The sequence below is a fragment of the Oncorhynchus kisutch genome, linkage group LG26 (assembly GCF_002021735.2).
Source record: "Oncorhynchus kisutch isolate 150728-3 linkage group LG26, Okis_V2, whole genome shotgun sequence".
NCBI classification, from domain to species: Eukaryota; Metazoa; Chordata; class Actinopteri; order Salmoniformes; family Salmonidae; genus Oncorhynchus; species Oncorhynchus kisutch.
In genome coordinates, this window is record NC_034199.2 from 31,830,742 (window position 1) to 31,854,450 (window position 23,709).

At 45.5% G+C, this 23,709-nt stretch overlaps 1 protein-coding gene across 1 annotated transcript in view; it reads left to right on the forward strand.

Moving 5' to 3' along the window:
• Positions 1-23,709, forward strand: part of LOC109871099 (zinc finger protein 385B-like) — a 154,909-nt gene that overhangs the window by 37,113 nt on the left and 94,087 nt on the right. The window contains exon 2 of the mRNA XM_031806241.1: positions 4,352-4,717. Coding sequence (XP_031662101.1) covers positions 4,354-4,717 — 364 coding nt within the window. The 5' untranslated portion in view covers positions 4,352-4,353. The remainder of the gene's footprint in view (positions 1-4,351; positions 4,718-23,709) is intronic.

Below are 23,709 nucleotides of genomic sequence, written 5' to 3' on the forward strand. Positions count from 1 at the left end.
ATGAAGGACGCTGTGGCACCAGGCTGTCAGAAAGTGTGAAGGACACTGTGGCACCAGCCTGTCAGACAGTGTGTAGGATGCTGTGGCACCAGCCTGTCAGACAGTGTGTAGGATGCTGTGGCACCAGCCTGTCAGACAGTGTGTAGGATGCTGTGGCACCAGCCTGTCAGACAGTGTGAATGAAGCTGTGGGACCAGACTGTCAGACAGTATGAAGGAAGATGTGGGACCAGACTGTCAGACAGTATGATTGACGCTGTGGGACCGGACTGTCAGGCAGTATGAATGACAGTGTCGGACCAGACTGTCAGGCAGTATGAATGACGCTGTGGGACCAGACTGTCAGACAGTATGAGGGACGCTGTGGGACCAGACTGTCAGACAGTGTGAAGGACGCTGTGTGACCAGACTGTCAGACAGTATGAAGGACGCTGTGGCACCAGACAGTATGAAGGACGCTGTGGGACCTGACTGTCAGACAGTATGAAGGACGCTGTGGCACCAGACTGTCAGACAGTATGAAGGACGCTGTGGCACAAGGCTGTCAGACAGTGTGAAGGACGCTGTGGCACAAGGCTGTCAGACAGTATGAATGACGCTGTGGCACAAGGCTGTCAGACAGTATGAAGGACGCTGTGGCACAAGGCTGTCAGACAGTGTGAAGGACGCTGTGGCACAAGGCTGTCAGACAGTGTGAAGGACGCTGTGGCACAAGGCTGTCAGACAGTATGAAGGACACTGTGGCACAAGGCTGTCAGACAGTATGAAGGACGCTGTGGCAACGGACTGTCAGAGAGTGTGAAGGACACTGTGGGACCAGACTGTCAGACAGTGTGAATGACGCTGTTGGACCGGACTGTGAGACAGTATGAAGGATGCTGTGGCACCAGACTGTCAGACAGTATGAAGGACGCCCTCTGTGGCACCAGACTGTCAGACAGTATGAAAGACGCCCGCTGTGGCACCAGACTGTCAGACAGTATGAAGGACACTGTGGCACCAGACTGTCAGACAGTACGAAGGACGCTGTGGCACCAGACTGTCAGTCGGTATGAAGGACGCTGTGGCACCAGGCTGTCAGAAAGTGTGAAGGACACTGTGGCACCAGCCTGTCAGACAGTGTGTAGGATGCTGTGGCACCAGCCTGTCAGACAGTGTGTAGGATGCTGTGGCACCAGCCTGTCAGACAGTGTGTAGGATGCTGTGGCACCAGCCTGTCAGACAGTGTGAATGAAGATGTGGGACCAGACTGTCAGACAGTATGAAGGAAGATGTGGGACCAGACTGTCAGACAGTATGATTGACGCTGTGGGACCGGACTGTCAGGCAGTATGAATGACAGTGTCGGACCAGACTGTCAGGCAGTATGAATGACGCTGTGGGATCAGACTGTCAGACAGTGTGAAGGACGCTGTGGGACTGGACTGTCAGACAGTATGAAGGACGCTGTGGGACCAGGCTGTCAGGCAGTATGAATGACGCTGTCGGACCAGACTGTCAGACAGTATGCATGACGCTGTGGGACCAGACTGTCAGACAGTATGAAAGACGCTGTGGGACCAGACTGTCAGGCAGTATGAATGACGCTGTCGGACCAGACTGTCAGACAGTATGCATGACGCTGTGGGACCAGACTGTTAGACAGTGTGAAGAACGCTGTTGGACCAGACTGTCAGACAGTATGAAGGACGCTCGCTGTGGCACCAGACTGTCAGACAGTATGAGGGACGCTGTGGGACCAGACTGTCAGACAGTGTGAAGGACGCTGTGGGACTGGACTGTCAGACAGTATGAAGGACGCTGTGTGACCAGACTGTCAGAGAGTATGAAGGACGCTGTGGGACCAGGCTGTCAGGCAGTATGAATGACGCTGTCGGACCAGACTGTCAGACAGTATGCATGACGCTGTGGGACCAGACTGTCAGACAGTATGAAAGACGCTGTGGGACCAGACTGTCAGGCAGTATGAATGACGCTGTCGGACCAGACTGTCAGACAGTATGCATGACGCTGTGGGACCAGACTGTTAGACAGTGTGAAGAACGCTGTTGGACCAGACTGTCAGACAGTATGAAGGACGCTCGCTGTGGCACCAGACTGTCAGGCAGTATGAATGACAGTGTCGGACTAGACTGTCAGGCAGTATGAATGACGCTGTGGGACCAGACTGTCAGACAGTATGAGGGACGCTGTGGGACCAGACTGTCAGACAGTGTGAAGGACGCTGTGTGACCAGACTGTCAGACAGTATGAAGGACGCTGTGGCACCAGACAGTATGAAGGACGCTGTGGGACCTGACTGTCAGACAGTATGAAGGACGCTGTGGCACCAGACTGTCAGACAGTATGAAGGACGCTGTGGCACAAGGCTGTCAGACAGTGTGAAGGACGCTGTGGCACAAGGCTGTCAGACAGTATGAATGACGCTGTGGCACAAGGCTGTCAGACAGTATGAAGGACGCTGTGGCACAAGGCTGTCAGACAGTGTGAAGGACGCTGTGGCACAAGGCTGTCAGACAGTGTGAAGGACGCTGTGGCACAAGGCTGTCAGACAGTATGAAGGACACTGTGGCACAAGGCTGTCAGACAGTATGAAGGACGCTGTGGCAACGGACTGTCAGAGAGTGTGAAGGACACTGTGGAACCAGACTGTCAGACAGTGTGAATGACGCTGTTGGACCGGACTGTGAGACAGTATGAAGGATGCTGTGGCACCAGACTGTCAGACAGTATGAAGGACGCCCTCTGTGGCACCAGACTGTCAGACAGTATGAAAGACGCCTGCTGTGGCACCAGACTGTCAGACAGTATGAAGGACACTGTGGCACCAGACTGTCAGACAGTACGAAGGACGCTGTGGCACCAGACTGTCAGTCGGTATGAAGGACGCTGTGGCACCAGGCTGTCAGAAAGTGTGAAGGACACTGTGGCACCAGCCTGTCAGACAGTGTGTAGGATGCTGTGGCACCAGCCTGTCAGACAGTGTGTAGGATGCTGTGGCACCAGCCTGTCAGACAGTGTGTAGGATGCTGTGGCACCAGCCTGTCAGACAGTGTGAATGAAGATGTGGGACCAGACTGTCAGACAGTATGAAGGAAGATGTGGGACCAGACTGTCAGACAGTATGATTGACGCTGTGGGACCGGACTGTCAGGCAGTATGAATGACAGTGTCGGACCAGACTGTCAGGCAGTATGAATGACGCTGTGGGACCAGACTGTCAGACAGTATGAGGGACGCTGTGGGACCAGACTGTCAGACAGTGTGAAGGACGCTGTGGGACTGGACTGTCAGACAGTGTGAAGGACGCTGTGGGACCAGGCTGTCAGGCAGTATGAATGACGCTGTCGGACCAGACTGTCAGACAGTATGCATGACGCTGTGGGACCAGACTGTCAGACAGTATGAAAGACGCTGTGGGACCAGACTGTCAGGCAGTATGAATGACGCTGTCGGACCAGACTGTCAGACAGTATGCATGACGCTGTGGGACCAGACTGTTAGACAGTGTGAAGAACGCTGTTGGACCAGACTGTCAGACAGTATGAAGGACGCTCGCTGTGGCACCAGACTGTCAGACAGTATGAGGGACGCTGTGGGACCAGACTGTCAGACAGTGTGAAGGACGCTGTGGGACTGGACTGTCAGACAGTATGAAGGACGCTGTGTGACCAGACTGTCAGAGAGTATGAAGGACGCTGTGGGACCAGGCTGTCAGGCAGTATGAATGACGCTGTCGGACCAGACTGTCAGACAGTATGCATGACGCTGTGGGACCAGACTGTCAGACAGTATGAAAGACGCTGTGGGACCAGACTGTCAGGCAGTATGAATGACGCTGTCGGACCAGACTGTCAGACAGTATGCATGACGCTGTGGGACCAGACTGTTAGACAGTGTGAAGAACGCTGTTGGACCAGACTGTCAGACAGTATGAAGGACGCTCGCTGTGGCACCAGACTGTCAGACTGTATGAAGGACGCTATGGGACCAGACTGTCAGACAGTGTGAAGAACGCTGTTGGACCAGATTGTCAGACAGTATGAAGGACGCTCGCTGTGGCACCAGACTGTCAGACAGTATGAAGGACGCTATGGGACCAGACTGTCAGACAGTTTGAAGAACGCTGTGGGACCAGACTGTCAGACAGTATGAAGGACGCTGTGTGAACAGACTGTCAGATAGTATAGTGATACCATCATAGGTGGAGCTGAGCTCTTGCTCTACTACAGGATGCTTCGTCACACAGTCACGGGCTTTTCCGTGCGAGTGGGTGTGTTTGCCTGCACCAAGCTTGCTTTCTGGTAGCGAAGTCTATCATTCTAATCCATTGTTGTCATTGTCTACTGCAGGTATGAAGACACCACTGAGTCCTGCCCACTTCATAGAGCATGGCCAGATGGCCTTCCCCTTTCAAGGCTGTCTGGAGCTGAATCAGCTGATGGGGATGGAACCTACCACCAACAGCCAAGCCCAGATCAACATGGATATACAGCAACAGCAGGAGAAGAAGAACCTGTTCTACTCGATGTGTGATGTGTGTAACATCCAGCTGAACTCCCAGGCTCAGGCCCAGGTGCACTATAACGGGAGGTCCCACCTGAAGAGGATCAAACAGATGAACAATGGGGAGGTTCCTCCGGCTCCAGGACCAGCTACTGGGTCTCTACCCACCTCTACACTAACCCTTAGTACCAGCACCACCAGGAGTAGTACAGGTAGGCCCACAGTGAACCCTTTTTTATGTCAAATTTGTCTTTCTATTTGTTTTTTTCATTTCTCCAGACCCATCCCTTGGCTGCCTTAACAAATGGCGGGGTGACCACTTCATTGATTTTTCAATCCCAGATTGCCCCTTTAACCAGGTAGTGTCATTGAGGTCAGAAGAGAGACCTCTCCCAAGGGAGACCTGGCTCTGAGGTCCATACTGACTACCAAAGCCTGCCCAGGGAAGGGAACGCTGCTACTCTCCTACATCCACAGATATCTATATACAGTTGAAGTCAGAAGTTTACATACAACTTAGGTTGGAGTCATTAAAACTCGTTTTCCAACCACTCCACAAATTTCTTGTTAACAAACTATAGTTTTGGCAAGTCGGTTAGGACATCTACTTTGTGCATGACAAGTAATGTTTCCAACAATTTTTGACAAACAGATTATTTCACTTATTGTATCACAATTCCACTGGGTCAGAAGTTTACATGCACTAAGTTGACTGTGCCTTTAAACAGCTTGGAAAATTCCAGAAAATTATGTCATGGCTTAGAAGCTTCTATAGGCTAATTGACATCATTTGAGTCAATTGGAGGTGTATCTGTGGATGTATTTCAAGGCCTACCTTCAAACTCAGTGCCTCTTTGCTTGACATCATGGGAAAATCAAAATAAATTAGCCAAGACCTCAGAAAAAAATTGTAGACCTCCACAAGTCTGGTTCATCCTTGGGAGCAATTTCCAAACGCCTGAAGGTACCACGTTCATCTGTACAAACAATAGTATGCAAGTATAAACACCATGGGACCATGCAGCCGTCATACTGCTCAAGAAGGAGACGCATTCTGTCTCCTAGAGATTAAAGTACTTTGGTGCAAAAAGTGCAAATCAATCCCAGAACAACAGCAAAGGCCCCTGTGAAGATGCTGGAGGAAACGGGTACAAAAGTATCTATATCCACAGTAAAATGAGTCCTATATCGACATAACCTGAAAGGCCGCTCAGCAAGGAAGAAGCCACTGCTCCAAACCCGCCATAAACGGGTGTGGCAGCATCATGTTGTGGGGGTGCTTTGCTGCAGGAGGGACTGGTGCACTTCACAAAATAGATGGCATCACGAGGACGGAAAATTATGTGGATATATTGAAACAACATCTCAAGACATTAGTCAGGAAGTTAAAGCTTGGTCGCAAATGGGTCTCCCAAATGGACAGTGACCCCAAGCATACTTCCAAAGTTGTGGCAAAATGGCTTAAGGACAACAAAGTCTAGGTATTGGAGTGGCCATCACAAAGCCCTGACCTCAATCCTATAGAACATTTGTGGGTAGGATTGAAAAAGCTTGTGTGAGTAAGGATGCCAACAATCCTGACTCGGTTACACCAGCTCTGTCAGGAGGAATGGGCCAAAATTCACCCAACTTATTTTAGGAAGCTTGTGGAAGGCCACCTGAAACGTTTGACCCAAGTTAAAACATTTAAAGTCAATGCTACCAAATAGTAATTGAGTGTATGTAAACTTCTGTCCCACTGGGAATGTGATGAATGAATAAAAGCTGAAATAAAACATTCTCTCGACTATTATTCTGTCAATTCACATTCTTAAAATTAATATTAATGTGAACCTTTCCATGTCTACAGTGCCCCGTGCCTGACGAGACAAATACATGTATTTCTGTTGGGTGTTTGGGGTGACTATTATGGGCTGCAGGTAGCCAGGCGGTTAGAACATTGGGGTTCGGTAACCGAAAGGTTTTTGGTTCAGATACCTGAGCTGTCCAGGTGAAAAATCCGTTGATAGGCATTTAACCCTAATTTGCTCTAGGGGTGCTGTACTTCTATGACTGACCCTGTAAAACAACACATTTCACTGTATCTATCTGGTGTATGTGACAATTTTGTTTACTTTCCCATGCCAATCAGTGTGTGTGTGTGTTCTGTTTCCTACTGCTGCAATCTCTGCCTCCATATACTCACCAGGAGTGGCCTAAGGATTTTCATATTCTTCATATTCTACATATTTGACTGAGGGCCAAATTCTCTGCTTTGACCTTTTGTTGTTTTCTTTATGCTTTGTGTGTGACGTGCATACAGAGAGAGCGATTTCCTCTTGAAAACAGATGATTTCATGTGAATTAGCAGCTCACTCAATTTCATGAAAGAGTGCTCAGTGCTAAGCCCAGGTTTTTGGCTCCTTGTTTAAATACACTCATCATGACTGTTTAGTGCCTGGCTGGCTGTGGAAATGTTGAGTTGAGTTACTCTATACAGACTAGTGCAACAAAAAAAATGCTCCAACTGTAGGCAGTGGATGAAGATAGTCTTTCCAGACTGGCTTTACTTCAACATGGTGTAGCTTAAATTGCATCACTTTAAAAAAAGAGACTTAAACAGATAAGGCAAATGTACAGTCTCTCTAAATCAAAGCTTGGTAAACAACAGTTAATAGTTTTGAAGAGACAGGGACATATTGTCTAAAATTTGATGAATAATCTAAGTTTATCCAAGTTTTTTCCATATGGCCATGGAGTTATTTAACAGTGTGGCTGATTCTGAAATGATGTACATGCTGTGAGATGACTCCTGATTGATTGACAGTCGGAGCCGAACAGACCCTACCTCCTTATCTTCCCAGGCTGAAAGGACAGAGTGATGGAGTGAGTGACAGTGAGTGATGGTATAGAGGAGGGGTTGTTAATGTCTTGCATGAGAGAATGTTTGTGTGTGACAAGGTCTGTGGCCCCTGGGAGGTTGATGGGGGTTAGTTGTCAGGTGGCCTGTGTCCGTCCTGCTGTAACAACCCCCTCGCATGGCATCTCTCTCTCTCACAGACACACACACACACAGACACACACACACACACACACACACACACACACACACACACACACACACACACACACACACACACACACACACACACACACACACACACACACACACACACACACACACACACACACACACACACACACACACACACCCCACAGTAGCAGCAACATCAGCCCTCTGTGCTGGGGCCACACACACCCTCAATAAACAGCAATTACAGGTAAAAGTGTTCACAGGCAGCTCATGCTGAAACTTTTTAATCCTACAGTACAGCTGGGGGGGGGGTTAATGTAGTGAACACGTGTGTGTGTGTGTGTGTGTGTGTGTGTGTGTGTGTGTGTGTGTGTGTGTGTGTGTGTGTGTGTGTGTGTGTGTGTGTGTGTGTGTGTGTGTGTGTGTGTGTGTGTGTGTGTGTGTGTGTGTGTCAGATGATGGAATGTAATAGTGGATTCATAAAGCCTTCTTCTTAGGACAGGCTTTGCAGACATTAGAGGAATCCACTATTTCTGTCTGGTGTATTTGGGTATAGAATTTGAGAAAAGCAGGCTCTCTGAACCCTGCTAAAAGTCTGTATGAATAAAGGGCTCCTGTGAAATGCTGACTCCTTTTGTTGACAGTCGAAACACAGCTGTCTTCCTTATATTTGATCAGAGTGGGTGTCCTTCTGTCATTCTTAGTTTGGAGTGAAGTTGGATTGGATGATGTAACGAGCACACAGTTGAGCCGTACTACAGGTACATTTTTAAACACAGCAGGGGTGTCTGTTGCACTGAAACTTTAATGAGCCGTGCCATTATTTGGGGTGGACTGAGCCGGACATATGTAATTACAGCTTACAGCTGCAGAACTAGAGACAGGCTCTGGTGTTGGATGTGTGGACACACACACACACAGACACAGACACACACACACGGGGCGGCAGGGTAGACTAGTGGTTAGAGTGTTGGACTAGTAACCGGAAGGTTGCAAGTTCAAACCCCTGAGCTGACAAGGTACAAATCTGTCGTTCTGCCCCTGAACAGGCAGTTAAGTTCCTAGGCCGTCATTGAAAATAAGAATTTGTTCTTAACTGACTTGCCTATTTAAATAAAGGTCAAAACACACACACACACACACACACATTCTCTGGTGTGGAGGGACTGATGATGTCTATTCTACAGTTTCTTTCTGTCTCACAGTGTCAACTTACTGGGCAAACTAACTGGGTCAACTAACTGGGTCAACTAACTGGGTCAACTAACTGGGTCATCTAGCCGGGTCATCTAACCAGGTCAACTAACTAGGTCATCTAGCCGGGTCAACTAACTGGGTCAACTAACTAGGTCAACTAACTAGGTCATCTAACCGGGTCAACTAACTGGGTCAACTAAAGCATCATTCCACAACAGGACTTCATGGCTTTATACTGAGGGGTCTCCTCTCACTCATCATCACAACAGCCTGATGATAACCTAATGAGAGCAGTGGGCTTGTTGCATAAACTGCAGTGGAACTTTTATCCTAGTTCCCTCACTCCCCAAACCAACCCCTCGCCCCTATGGCCAAGGCACTTTGATAGGATTGGATAGGTGTAAACAATATGGTTGTTGCTCCATCTTGCCCTCTGATGGGACAGATGGGATGGAGGAAGGGGTTAATTTGCGATTCAGGGTCTGTGTGATGCAAACCTTAAGCAAAAATTCCACTAGATGGCAGTATTCACATCTTCAAAAAATATATTTATCTCAAAATGTTGGTTTCATACGATAACAGCAACTGCGGTCAAGTTCATTGTGGGTAACCAAAGAGTATTAACTTCTCCCGTGCAGTTAGTCATAATTATTCATGGCAATTTAGACCAGAATATGTTTAGCAGCATCTTTTTGGGGGGAAAGTTTGTTATTTACTTTGAGTGAGTAATATGTTGTCTGTTTGAGTCAGGAACCACATTGCATCCTTTTATGTATTCATATTTGACAGGTTGGTCTAACATGATGTTTGTTGGAATGAAGTCATTAGGGAGTTGTTCACGAACGATCCTCACAACATCCCAGCCGTGGGTGATAGTTTAGTATTATGTATACACTGGCAGCTAAAATCTGAATTGCAGTAAGCAACAAGCACACAAATGAACAACAAAGCCGAATGTTGGTGATGAAGAGGGGACTGGAAGAACTCAACAGAATCCCATTTTGATTATCCAAGCTATTTTTTTAGTTGAACCATTCTGGAATTAATCTGCTTTAAAATAACATTCAGTGGTGTGTTTTTCAAAAGGAAGAGTGCTGTGTAATGCCAATGATGATTCAGATTTCACACTAGGAAAGCTACACTAAAGGCTCCTAAATGAAAATGTAATGGCGTGTTGAAACTAGTAAATTATGAACAGCCAGACAGTCTCTCTGATTCTAAAGTGGTGATGTCTGTAACACTGACCCTGTTTCTGCTTCCTTGCTTTGCATATTTGACTGAAGCTATCTAGGAGAACATACTTCCTGAGTGTGTTTGTTTGTGTGTGTATGTGTGTGCGTGTGTACTTGTACATGTATGTGTGCTCCCCATCATTACATCTCTCTCTAAACAGATGGTGACACCAACAACACCCCCCCATATTGTTCAATTCTGTCCAAAACCTTTTTCTTTACTTTTCTCCCTCATAGAAACATCTCCTGTATGAGCAATATAAATTATGCAAATGTAATGATCCAATTTTCCGTATGAGTGCAGCTCTGCACAGACAATTTGGTATTCAAACACAATCAAACGTCTGTCTGTCAACCAACCAGACAGCTACTCAGTGAGACTTCTGATGAGCTGGCTAGGAGTAGGACAACCTCACTTAGTAGATACTAGAACCTGCTCTGTACTCCCAACACCCTTCCATGCCAAGGTTGTGGGTTCAATTCCTGCAGCGATTGCATACGGCAACCTTCAGATCTACTGTCCCTCAGTGGATAGACCAAACTCTGCTATGGTCCCGTGTGGCTTGGAGTCGTAAGAGTGTCACGTATCACTTGTAAGAGTGTCACGATGACAACACTGCCAAGGTCGCGGGCTCAATTCCCTGTGGGAATTGATTCCTTATGCTTTCACTGTACTGTATCTATTATGTGTTCCCATTGGTTCCTGCCAAGGCAGCTGCTAGTCTTCCTGGGGTCCAGCAAAATTAAGGCAGTTATACAATTTTAAAAACATTACAATACATTCACAGATTTCACAACACACTGTGTGCCCTCAGGGCCCTATTCCACCACTACCACATATCTACTGTACAAAATCCATGTGTACGTGTGTGTATAGTGTGTATGTAGAAAGATGTCGCCGATAGAGATGGCAGCTTCGCTTCTAGTCCTTAGGAAACTATGCAGTATTTTGTTTTTTTATGTATTATTTCTTACATTGTTAGCCCAGAAAACCTTAAGTGCTATTACATACAGCCGGGAAGAACTTTGGATATCAGAGACACACCAATTTACCAGCACAAGCAGGAATACGACTTTCTCAAAGCGATCCTTTGTCTGCACCTCCCAGGACATTTGAACTGATTCCAGAGGCCGACCCAAAACAACGCTGGAGGAGAGGGTGCTGGAGCGGTCTTCTAGTGAGGCTTCGGATGCGCGCACACCACCCACTGCTTCCAAGTATATTACTCGCTAATGTCCAGTCCCTAGTTAACAAAGTCGACGAAATTAGGGCAAGAGTTGCTTTCCAAAGAAATATATGAGATTGTATTATACTCTGTTTCACAGAAACATGGCTAGCTTGGGACATGCTGTCAGAATCAATGCATCGCGCCAACAGGAATAAACATCCCTCCGGTAAGAAGAAGGGCGGGGGTGTATGTTTCATAATTAATGACTCATGGTGTAATTGTAACAACATACAGGAACTCAAGTCCTTTTGTTCACCTGACCTAGAATTCCTCACAATCAAATGCCGACTGTATTATCTCCCAATATAACTCTCCTTGGTTATTGGCACAGCCGTGTATATCCCCCCGCAAGTGGATACGAAGACAGCCATCAAGGAACTTCACTGGACTTTATGCAAACTGGAAACCATATATCCTGAGGCTGCATTTATTATAGCTGGGGATTTTAACAAAGCTAATTTGAGAACAAGGCTACCTAAATTCTATCAGCATATAAATTGCAGTAACACACTCGACCATTGCTACTCTAACTTCCTCGATGCATACAAGGCCCTCCCCCACGTACCACTGCATTTAATCATGGCAAGGCAACTGGGAATATAGCCGAATACAAACAGCATAGTGATTCCCTCCGTAAGGCAATCAAACAAGCAAAGTGTCAGTATAGAGACAAAGTGGAGTCGCAATTCAACGGCTCAAACATGAGACGTATGTGGCAGGATCTACAGACTGTCACGGACTACAAAAAGAAAACCAGCCCTGTCGCAGACATCAACGTCTTGCTCCAAGACAAATGAAACAACTTCTTTGCCCGCTTTGAGGACAATACAGTGCCACCGACGTGGCCCGCTACCAAAGACTGTGGGCCCTCCTTCTCTGTGGCCGAAATAAGTAAAACATTTAAATGTGTTAACCCTCGCAAGGCTTCCGGCCCAGACGGCATGACTAGCCGCGTCCTCAGAGCATGCGCAGACCAGCTGGCTGGTGTGTTTAATCAATCAATCTCTATCCCAGTCTGCTGGATGGCCACCATTGTTCCTGTTCCCAAGAAAGCTAAGGTAACTGAACTAAATGACTATCGCCACGTAGCATCTCCTCTGATCCTCAACACTGGGGCCCTACAATGTTGCGTTCTCAGCCCTCTCCTGTACTCCCTGTTCACCCACGACTGCGTGGCCATGCACACCTCCAACTCAATCATCAAGTTTGCAGATGACACAACAGTGGTAGGCTTGATTACCAACAACGACGAGACAGCCTACAGGGAGGAGGTGAGGGCCCTCGGAGTGTGGTGTCAGGAAAATAACCTCTCATTCAATGTCAGCAAAATAAAAGAGATGATCGTGAACTTCAGGAAACAGCAGAGGGAGCACCCCCCTATTCACATTGACGAGACAGCAGTGGAGAAGGTGGAAAGTTATAGTCTATATTCTTATCCCATTCCTTTACTAGATTGTGTGTATTAGGTTGTTTTGTGGAATTATTAGATATTACCTGTTAGATACTGCTGCACTGTCGGATCTAGAAGCATAAGCATTTCGCTACACTCGCAATAACATCCGCTAACCATGTGTATGTGACCAATAAAATTTGATTTTGATTAGATTTTATGTTATCGTGTGTGTGTGTATGTATGTGTCGGTGCCTGTTTGTGTTGCTTCACAGTCCCTGCTGTTCCATAAGGTGTATTTTTATCTGTTTTTTAAATCTAATTTGACTTCTTGCATCAGTTACTTGATGTGGAATAGACTTCCATATAGTCATGGCTTTATGTAGTACTGTGCGCCTCCCATAGTCTGTTCTGGACTTGGGGACTGTAAAGAGAACTCTTGTAGCTTGTGGAGTATGCATAGGTGTCCGAGTGATGCATTTAACATGCCGATACCTCTCATAAATAGTAGTGATGAAGTCAATCCCTCATCCACTTTGAGCCAGGAGAGATTGACAGGAGAATATTGTTAATGTTAGCTCTCTGTATACATCCAAGGGCCAGCCGATCTGCCCTGTTCTGAGCCAATTGCAATTTTCCTAAGTCCCTCCTTGTGGCACCTGACCACACGACTGAACAGTAGACCAGGTATGACAAAACTAGGGCCTGTAGGACCTGCCTTGTTGATAGTGCTGTTAAGAAGGTAGAGCAGCGCTTTATTATGGACATCTTAGCTACTGTTGTACCAATATGTTTTGACCATGACAGTTTACAATCCAGGGTTAAACCAAGCAGTTTAGTCACCTCAACTTGCTCAATTTCCACATAATTTATTATAAGATTTACTTGAGGTTTAGGGTTTAGTGAATGATTTGCCCCAAATGCAGTTATTTTAGTTTTAGAAATATTTAGGACTAATTTATTCCTTGCCACCCACTCTGAAATTAACTGCAGCTCTTTGTTAAGTGTTGCAGTCATTTCAGTCGCTGTGCTAGCTGATGTGTATAGTGTTGAGTCATTTGCATACATAGACACACTTGCTTTACTCAAAGCCAGTGGCATGACGTTAATAAAGATTGAAAAAAGTATGGGGCCTGATAGCTTCCCTGGGAATGACTGATTCTACCTGGATTATGTTGGAGAGGCTTCCATTAAAGAACACCCTCTGTGTTCTGTTAGACAGGTAACTCTTTATCCACAATATAACAGGAAGTGTAAAGCCATAACATACATTTTTCCAGTAGCAGACTACTGTAAGTCACTTTGGATAAAAGTGTCCTCTTAGTGGCATATCCGTCCTCTCCTTCTCTTCACCCAGCATGCTGTCATGAGCCTGACTAGAAGTAGGACAACCTTCAGGCCATGTCTGTCTGTGAATACTAAATGCAAAACCCTACTACGTCCTGTTTTTCCACCCAGCTACTAGCAGGCTGTCATGAGCCGCAGTCATGATCAAAGCACCAGTCAGCCTATAACCAGATATAACAAGATTAGCCTACTAAGTCATGTAGGAGAGTCATGCAATCTGCTGGCAGCCTAGCTACACATGCTAAGGACATGACCAGGTCAGGTCAGGCATGTTACACAAGGGCAGCAGTTAAGGCAGGTCAGAGTAGGTCAGGATAGTACTACTACACTCATAGAAAAAAAAGAAGAACCCTTTTTGGTTCCAGGTATAACACTTTTGGTTCCTGGTAGATTCTATATAGAACCCTTTCCACAGAGGGTTCTACCTGAAACCAAACAGGGTCCTACCTGGAACCAAAAAGGATTATCCTATGGAGGCAGCCAAAGAACCCTTTTGGAACCATTTTTCTTAAGAGTGTAGCAGCATACCACCCTGCATCCCACTGCTGGCTTGCTTCTGAAGCTAAGCAGGGTTGGTCCCTGGATGGGAGACCAGATGCTGCTGGAAGTAGTGTTGGAGGGCCAGTAGGAGGCACCTTTTCCTCTGGTCTAAAAAAATATCCCAATACCCCAGGGCAGTGTTTGGGGACATTTCCCTGTGTAGGGTGCTGTCTTTTGGATGGGATGTTAAACGGGTGTCCTGGCTCTCTGTGGCATTTATTGAAAGAGTAGGGGTGTTAACCCTGGTGTCCTGACTAAATTCCTAATCTGATCCTCATACCATCATGGTCACCTAATCATCCCAGCAGCAACACACACTAAGGTCAGGGTAGTGTAGGGCAAGGCAAACCTCCAGTTACTGGCCAACCTCGTGGCTACTGTGTCTGGCAATAAGGACATGCCAGGACAGGATGGCTAGTAATCCTGTCAGGGCTGTTAGGGTCAAGTGAATTGTCTACACATCATGGGTGAATGACTCTGACAGGGTCCCCAGGCCAGAATGAGGTCATCTACCATGTTTGCAGGGTGGCTTTCTGTCTGTCTATTTGTTTTTTTAGGACAGCCAGTATGTGTAGGATGAGAAAGCACATGCAGCCTCAATTAGCATAGTTATCTAGCTCAACTAGCTTCACCCGGTTTGATGCCGTCGTGACAGGTACCTTGTAATCACATTGGGGATTGCTGTCACGCCTTGGTCTTAGTGTTTTGTGTTTTCGTTATATATTTGGTCAGGCCAGGGTGTGACAGGGGTTTACGTGTTGTATTTCGTATTGGGGTTTGTTGTATTTGGGATCGCGGCTGATTAGGGGTGTTGTATAGGCTTGGCTGCCTGAGGCGGTTCTCAATCAGCAGTCAGGTGATTCTCGTTGCCTCTGATTGGGAACCGTATTTAGGTAGCCTGAGTTTCGCTTTGTCTTTCGTGGGTGATTGTTCCTGTCTCTGTGTAGTGTTCACCAGATAGGCTGTATTAGGTTTCACGTTCCGTTTGTTGTTTTTTTGTATTTATCGTTATTTCATGTACCGTCATTTTTTCATTAAAGATCATGAGTAACCACCACGCTGCATTTCGGTCCGACTCTCTTTCAACAAACGAAGAACGCCGTTACAATTGCTTTCCTCCTTTGGGTAAGGATCGGACCAGGTCTTTATCCGACCGGGTCTAGTTGTCATCGAGTCCTTTCGGAATAATTTGTATTTATTTATGCATATCGGGTGTGGATGGGAAAGCTCCAGGTCCACCTTTTTGGACCCGTGTAGGCCTCTACAGTACGCCTAATACCTTACCATGGCTCGCTTCAGCAGACTGGCATTTCAGACTGTTTAGAATGTAAGTCTTAGATTAGTAGATGCTCACTGACTGTAAAGTGTACTGAACTGGTAGAGGCTTTCTGGGAATTCAGTTTTATATGTCCTTGGATTAAATAACCATTTGAATAAAAGCTTTTTCTGTTTGGTTTGATGTTCGGAAACAAATATGTTGTATTTCTCTCTCCTCGCCAAGGTAGACAAAGGCTTATGTCTTTATGTGTGTACTCATCACTGTTCAAGGCCAAGGCTCCCTCCAGAAGTGCTTCACATTAGGCACAGTGCATATATTCCCATTTACACAGCATGACAAACCACAGACCTGCCATATATTAACATTACAAACATTTTGTAGTAGGATATTAAGGCAACATTTTGTTGATATACTAATACCTTGGCATTGAAAAACCTTCCTCATTAAGCTGCTTAGGCTTGGCCTCCACTGTAGTGCCTGCTGCTGTCACTTCCTGTCTGGGCTCAGCTCGGGCAACGGGGCTGGCTGGCTGTTTCTGGCTGGCTGTTCTTCTCAGGCGGCTGGCTGGGCTGGCTGTTTATCTTGGAAAGCAGGACTGGCAGGCTGTTTTGGGGCAGCAGGGTAGGCTGACTGTAAGTTGAACTCTAAGTCAATGAAAAGTCATTATTACTTAAAATGTGTAGGTGGTACTGACTCAAAACTAAATGAGAAGTCATATCAACTATTTTTTAAGTTATGATAACAAATTACCTTTTTACCCTGCATGCTCTACTGCAGGTAGATCTTTTGGAATTGTTTTTAATACCTGTGTTTTTGTTTGTACATTCAGTGATTGAACAATCTTATGCTACACAAAGATAAATAACATATTGTTTTCTTAACTAATCCAATCATTTAGTTAGATTTATTGCACCCATTACTAAAATAGTTGTTCTAGTTTAAATGGCTTAGGTATTCTCCTCACACTGTTCCTAACCCTGGCAGTCATTATGCAAACCAGCATAATATGACTTGAAGGTAGGGTTACAAAATTATGGTAGATGTCCTAGGTTTCCAGAAATCCTGGTTGGAAGATTCCTGGAAATCTTCCAACCAGGATTATTTTACTGGACAGTTAGCAGAAATGCGCAACCCCACTTGCAGACCTGATGTGGCCTGTAAACCATGAGTTTCAGGCCGCTGTGTTAGGGTAAACTAGACCTCAAATTAAAGCCTTATGAGATATACAATGTATTGTCATAAAGAGGTTAATGATAATATTTGCCTCAGAACTTACTTGGTGAAGGCCACAGGATAGAAAATGAATGAATTCAACAATGATGCCTATGTCACTAACAAATACAGTCATGGGCGGTAACACTACAATTCACTAGAAAAGGCAAGGAACACTGGGAAATTATAGTGGGTGTATAAAAAAGATTCTTCAAGCTGATACAACTCAAATCTGGAACTCCTACGGGGTCATAGTGACTATCGGTTTCAGTAATGACTACAAAATCACTTTAGGTAACTGTACTCAAATATCACAGGAGGTTGGTGACACCTTAATTGGGGAGCACGGGCTCGTGGTAATGGCTGGAGCGGAATAAGTGGAATGGTATCAAGTACATCAAACACATAGTTTGATGCCATTCCAGTTGAGCCGTTCCAGCCATTATTATGAGTAGTCTTCCCCTCAGCAGCCTCCACTGTCAGATATACACTACATGACCAACAGTGTGTGGACACCTGCTCGTTGAACATTTCATTCCAAAATCACGGGCATGAATATTGAGTTGGTCCCTTTGCTGCTATAACAGCCTCCACTCTTCTGGGAAGGCTTTCCACTAGATGTTTTTTGTTTTTGTTTTTTGGAAGGAACGTTGCTGCGGGGACTTGCTTCCATTCAGCCACAAGCATTATTGAGGTCGGGCACTGATGTTGGGCGATTAGGCCTGGCTTGCAGTCAGCATTCCAATTCATCCCAAAGGTGTTCAATGGAGTTGAGGTCAGGGCTCTGTGCAGGCCAGTCAATGTTTTCCACGCCGATCTCGGCAAACCATTTCTGTATGGACCTCACTTTGTGAACTGGGGCATTGTCATGCTGAAACAGGAAAGGGCATTGTCATGCTGAAACAGGAGAGGGCATTGTCATGCTGAAACAGGAGAGGGCATTGTCATGCTGAAACCGGAAAGGGCATTGTCATGCTGAAACAGGAGAGGGCATTGTCATGCTGAAACAGGAAAGGGCATTGTCTTGCTGAAACAGGAGAGGGCATTGTCATGCTGAAACAGGAGAGGGCATTGTCATGCTGAAACAGGAAAGGGCATTGTCATGCTGAAACAGGAAAGGGCATTGTCTTGCTGAAACAGGAGAGGGCATTGTCATGCTGAAACAGGAGAGGGCATTGTCATGCTGAAACAGGAAAGGGCATTGTCATGCTGAAACAGGAAAGGGCATTGTCATGCTGAAACAGGAGAGGGCATTGTCATGCTGAAACAGGAAAGGGCATTGTCTTGCTGAAACAGGAGAGGGCATTGTCATGCTGAAACAGGAGAGGGCATTGTCTTGCTGAAACAGGAGAGGGCATTGTCATGCTGAAACAGGAGAGGGATTGTCATGCTGAAACAGGAAAGGGCCTTCCCCAAACGGTTGTTACAAAGTTGGAAGCACAGAATCATCTAGAATGTCATTGTATGCTGTAGCGTTAAGATTCCCCTTCACTGGAACTAAGGGGCCTAACTCGAACCATGAAAAACAGCCCCAGACCATTATTCCTCCTCCAACTTTACATTATGCATTCGGCATCTGCCAAACCTGGCATCCGACAGACCCAGATCCGTCAGATAGTGAAGCGTGATCCATCACTCCAGAGAACGTGTTTCCACTGCTCCAGAGTCCAATGGTGGGTAGCTTTACACCACTCCAGCCAACGCTTGGTATTGTGCATGGTGAGCTTGTGTGCGGCTGCTCAGCAATAGTAATACATTTCAAGCTCCTGACGAACAGTTCTTGTGCTGATGTTGCTTCCAGAGGCAGTTTGGATCACCGTACTGAGTGTTGCAACTGAGGACAGATGATTTTATTGTGTTTAGTGTTTGACTATGGAGATTGCATGGCGGTGTGCTCGATTTTATACACCTGTCAGCAACGGGTGTGGCTGAAATAGCCGAATCCACTCATTTGAAGGGGTGTCCACATACTTGTGTATGAAGTACAATGGGTTTCCTCAAAGGTTTTGAGTAATAACACACATTGGGGGTCACAGTGTGGCCATGGCACACTGAACTGCACCTGGGCTTGGCTCTCTCTCTCCACACATTTCATTTATCCTACCCAGACACTCCTCCTTACCCAGTCAGCCTGTGGCTGTGCCCCTTAGTTCCCATCTCCATTCCACCGTCTGTCTATCCATCCATCAATTCATCCATTTATCTGTATATCTTGACATGATTACACAAAACAAACAAACAAACACGAATGTGTTACAGCTGCGTTTCATTCAGTCGTGTACTAGTCTTGTGGTGCTATCCCAGACATCACACTGTATTCTCATTGGCGAATCAGAGGCGTGACTTAGTAGAGCTGGCGTTGAGCCTAGTAGTGTGCTAGTCAGTCTCCTAGAATGTTGTTGAGCAGCTGTCATCTCCTGAAACAGTAATGTATATGAATTGTGTTTGAATAGCTCTTTTGAGATTATCGCTTTTGACAAAGATATTGTAGCCTATTGACAATTCTTTACGGAAGGATATTACAGCACGTAACAAGTTGGCCACTTCTGAATAGTCAACCATGTTAGAAGACACTTCACCAACAAGCTGTTAGCTCAGCTGCTAGAACAAAGATGGAATGTCCTTATCTCCCTGCAGAGAGAAAGAATGCAGAGTAAATCATGTTGAAAGCTTCATGTCTTTTCTTTTACTCTTGTTTATAGTCATACTTAGTTTCCTTTCAACTCACCTGCGCTGCCTTTTTCAAAATGCATCACATTACTGCGCTGACATTAACGGATTTATTTCAAATGTACAGTGCCTTGCGAAAGTATTCGGCCCCCTTGAACTTTGCGACATTTCAGGCTTCAAACATAAAGATATAAAACTGTATTTTTTTGTGAAGAATCAACAACAAGTGGGACACAATCATGAAGTGGAACGACATTTATTGGATATTTCAAACTTTTTTAACAAATCAAAAACTGAAAAATTGGGCGTGCAAAATTATTCATCCTTTACTTTCAGTGCAGCAAACTCTCTCCAGAAGTTCAGTGAGGATCTCTGAATGATCCAATGTTGACCTAAATGACTAATGATGATAAATACAATCCACCTGTGTGTAATCAAGTCTCCGTATAAATGCACCTGCACTGTGATAGTCTCAGAGGTCCGTTAAAAGCGCAGAGAGCATCATGAAGAACAAGGAACACACCAGGCAGGTCCGAGATACTGTTGTGAAGAAGTTTAAAGCCGGATTTGGATACAAAAAGATTTCCCAAGCTTTAAACATCCCAAGGAGCACTGTGCAAGCGATAATATTGAAATGAAAGGAGTATCAGACCACTGCAATCTACCAAGACCTGGCCGTCCCTCTAAACTTTCAGCTCATACAAGGAGAAGACTGATCAGAGATGCAGCCAAAAGGCCCATGATCACTCTGGATGAACTGCAGAGATCTACAGCTGAGGTGGGAGACTCTGTCCATAGGCCAACAATCAGTCTTATATTGCACAAATCTGGCCTTTATGGAAGAGTGGCAAGAAGAAAGCCATTTCTTAAAGATATCCATAAAAAGTGTTGTTTAAAGTTTGCCACAAGCCACCTGGGAGACACACCAAACATGTGGAAGAAGGTGCTCTGGTCAGATGAAACCAAAATTGAACTTTTTGGCAACAATGCAAAACGTTATGTTTGGCGTAAAAGCAACACAGCTCATCACCCTGAACACACCATCCCCACTGTCAAACATGGTGGTGGCAGCATCATGGTTTGGGCCTGCTTTTCTTCAGCAGGGACAGGGAAGATGGTTAAAATTGATGGGAAGATGGATGGAGCCAAATACAGGACCATTCTGGAAGAAAACCTGATGGAGTCTGCAAAAGACCTGAGACTGGGACGGAGATTTGTCTTCCAACAAGACAATGATCCAAAACATAAAGCAAAATCTACAATGGAATGGTTCAAAAATAAACATATCCAGGTGTTAGAATGGCCAAGTCAAAGTCCAGACCTGAATCCAATCGAGAATCTGTGGAAAGAACTGAAAACTGCTGTTCACAAATGCTCTCCATCCAACCTCACTGAGCTCGAGCTGTTTTGCAAGGAGGAATGGGAAAACATTTCAGTCTCTCGATGTGCAAAACTGATAGAGACATACCCCAAGCGACTTACAGCTGTAATCGCAGCAAAAGTGGCGCTACAAAGTATTTTCTTAAGGGGGCTGAATAATTTTGCACGCCCAATTTTTCAGTTTTTCATTTGTTAAAAAAGTTTGAAATATCCCAAAAATGTTGTTCCACTTCATGATTGTGTCCCACTTGTTGTTGATTCTTCACAAAAAAATACAGTTTTATATCTTTATGTTTGAAGCCTGAAATGTGGCAAAAGGTCGCAAAGTTCATGGGGGACGAATACTTTCGCAAGGCACTGTATATTTGAATATGTGCTATTTAGGACACATGCATTAAACTATCTGATGACAGCTTGTACTATGTTCCTGAAAAGCCTCTTAAATGTCATGTCAAATAAATGCTGAATGAGCAGGTGCCTGCCAGACCTACACATAGACCTTGGGAATGGTGAGTGGATGAAACCATGATATCGTGCTTTAACATTAGGAGTAGGCCTGTCCTGTCTATCAGGGTCTAGTATTCAGTTACATACTTCTGTCTGGCAGCTGATGGCACCAGTGACACACACACTAGCAGTTAGAATGTTGGGGCAGTAACCGAAAGGTCACTAGTTCAAATCTTAGAGTTAACAAGGTGAAAAATCTGCTGATGTGCCCTTGAGCAAGGCACTTAACCCTAATTGCTCCAGGGTCGCTGTTACGTACACCTCTTGGAGGGAACGTAACACCCCGCTACATCTCAACTTCCCGGAGAGTGAAAAAAGTATGTGATCGTAGGTGCGGGGAAGGACAACAGAGGCAGAGAAAAATACAATTTACAGGGAAGTTATTATTCCTAACACACGGTAATGTGGGGAAAAGGGGCTGGATGGAACCAAAGCAAAGAACGTAAAAGTTAAGGAGTCCCCTCTCTTAACTTCCCACTTCTAACCTAACCTTTAGCACCACCGTTGGCAGGCTGCTGCTTTTCACCCTGTCAGTGATTCACTTCAGCCTCTAGCCTAACTAGTAGGAAGGATTCACTTCAGCCTCTAGCCTAACTAGTAGGAAGGATTCACTTCAGCCTCTAGCCTAACTAGTAGGAAGGATTCACTTCAGCCTCTAGCCTAACTAGTAGGAAGGATTCACTTCAGCCTCTAGCCTAACTAGTAGGAAGGATTCACTTCAGCCTCTAGCCTAACTAGTAGGAAGGATTCACTTCAGCCTCTAGTCTAACTAGTAGGAAGGATTCACTTCAGCCTCTAGCCTAACTAGTAGGAAGGATTCACTTCAGCCTCTAGCCTAACTAGTAGGAAGGATTCACTTCAGCCTCTAGCCTAACTAGTAGGAAGGATTCACTTCAGCCTCTAGCCTAACTAGTAGGAAGGATTCACTTCAGCCTCTAGCCTAACTAGTAGGAAGGATTCACTTCAGCCTCTAGCCTAACTAGTAGGAAGGATTCACTTCAGCCTCTAGCCTAACTAGTAGGAAGGATTCACTCCTTTGGTTATTTCACTCTGTGTTTCATGGTTGTGTGCCATTTCATTTTTTACAACACATCCATTTAGTCTGGTCTCACCGGTTTAGAAGGTGGACCAGAAATGGAACGCATTATTGTCAGCGGCTGGTTGACGGTCTGAGAGCATTGGGTTGTGTGGGGAAAAGCCGCAGAGCTGTTTATCAAAATACATTAGTCTGGTTTGGTTTAGCTGGGTCTGAGTGTGAGAGGGAAGAGAAAGAGAGAGAAAGAGACAGACACAGACATGGAGACAGAAAGATAGAGCGAGAGTAGAGAGAGAGAAGACAGAGGGAGAAAGAAAAGAGAGAGAGAGAAAATAAATAAGAGAGGGAGCAAATGATAGAAAGAGAATGAGTGAATCAGAAAAGGAGGAAAACAAGATGTATTCTCCCTTGTTTTCTTTCCATCCCTCCTCTTCACCCCGTGGTCGCTTCATTACAACAAACATCAAGAACTGCAAGTGAAATCACCCACTGGTGCTCGTCTGATTTTGTTCTCTCCTCCTCATCCTCCTCCTCCTCCTCACAAATGGGTGCTGCTTGCGTCTGTCTGTCTGCTGCTCTAGCTTGCATGCTGCCGGAGTGTGGGGGCTTTCCATTGAGAGGGGGAACGAGGCAGCGGCTGAGGATCTGTGAAGGTGCAGTATTGATCCTAAAGTCTATTGTCACATAGAGGATAAGAGGCTGAGGCGCACAACCAGCACTAGCACTTCGCACACAGAGCTGCACGCTCTCTCTCCTGGATTCTCTCTCTCCTGGATTCTCTCTCTCTCTTGATTCTTTAGTTTCTTTTTTTATTATCTCTATCAAAGAAGAGAACAAAATCTGGCTGCAAAGAGAAGAGATTGTTGTTAGTGAAAATGTGGACCAGCTTCTTTAGCAGAGGTAAGGGACTTTACTATCCATTATCTGTGGGTCATTACTATATGTGTAGAGTTTTTTAGATTATTACAAGCAGTTTTTATCTCTGGCTCTCCTGCTGTCACTGATCATGTTTTTACAAATCTGTTGACTCTTCATGTGATTGTGGTTTGTGTTTTGAGCTGATGTATTATAATGATAAATACGTAGCATCTTACATGTATGGTATGATGCGTGTAGATCTTTAACAGCTTGTTGAACCCAGAGATTTACCCAGACACTTCCTTGTTTGGATT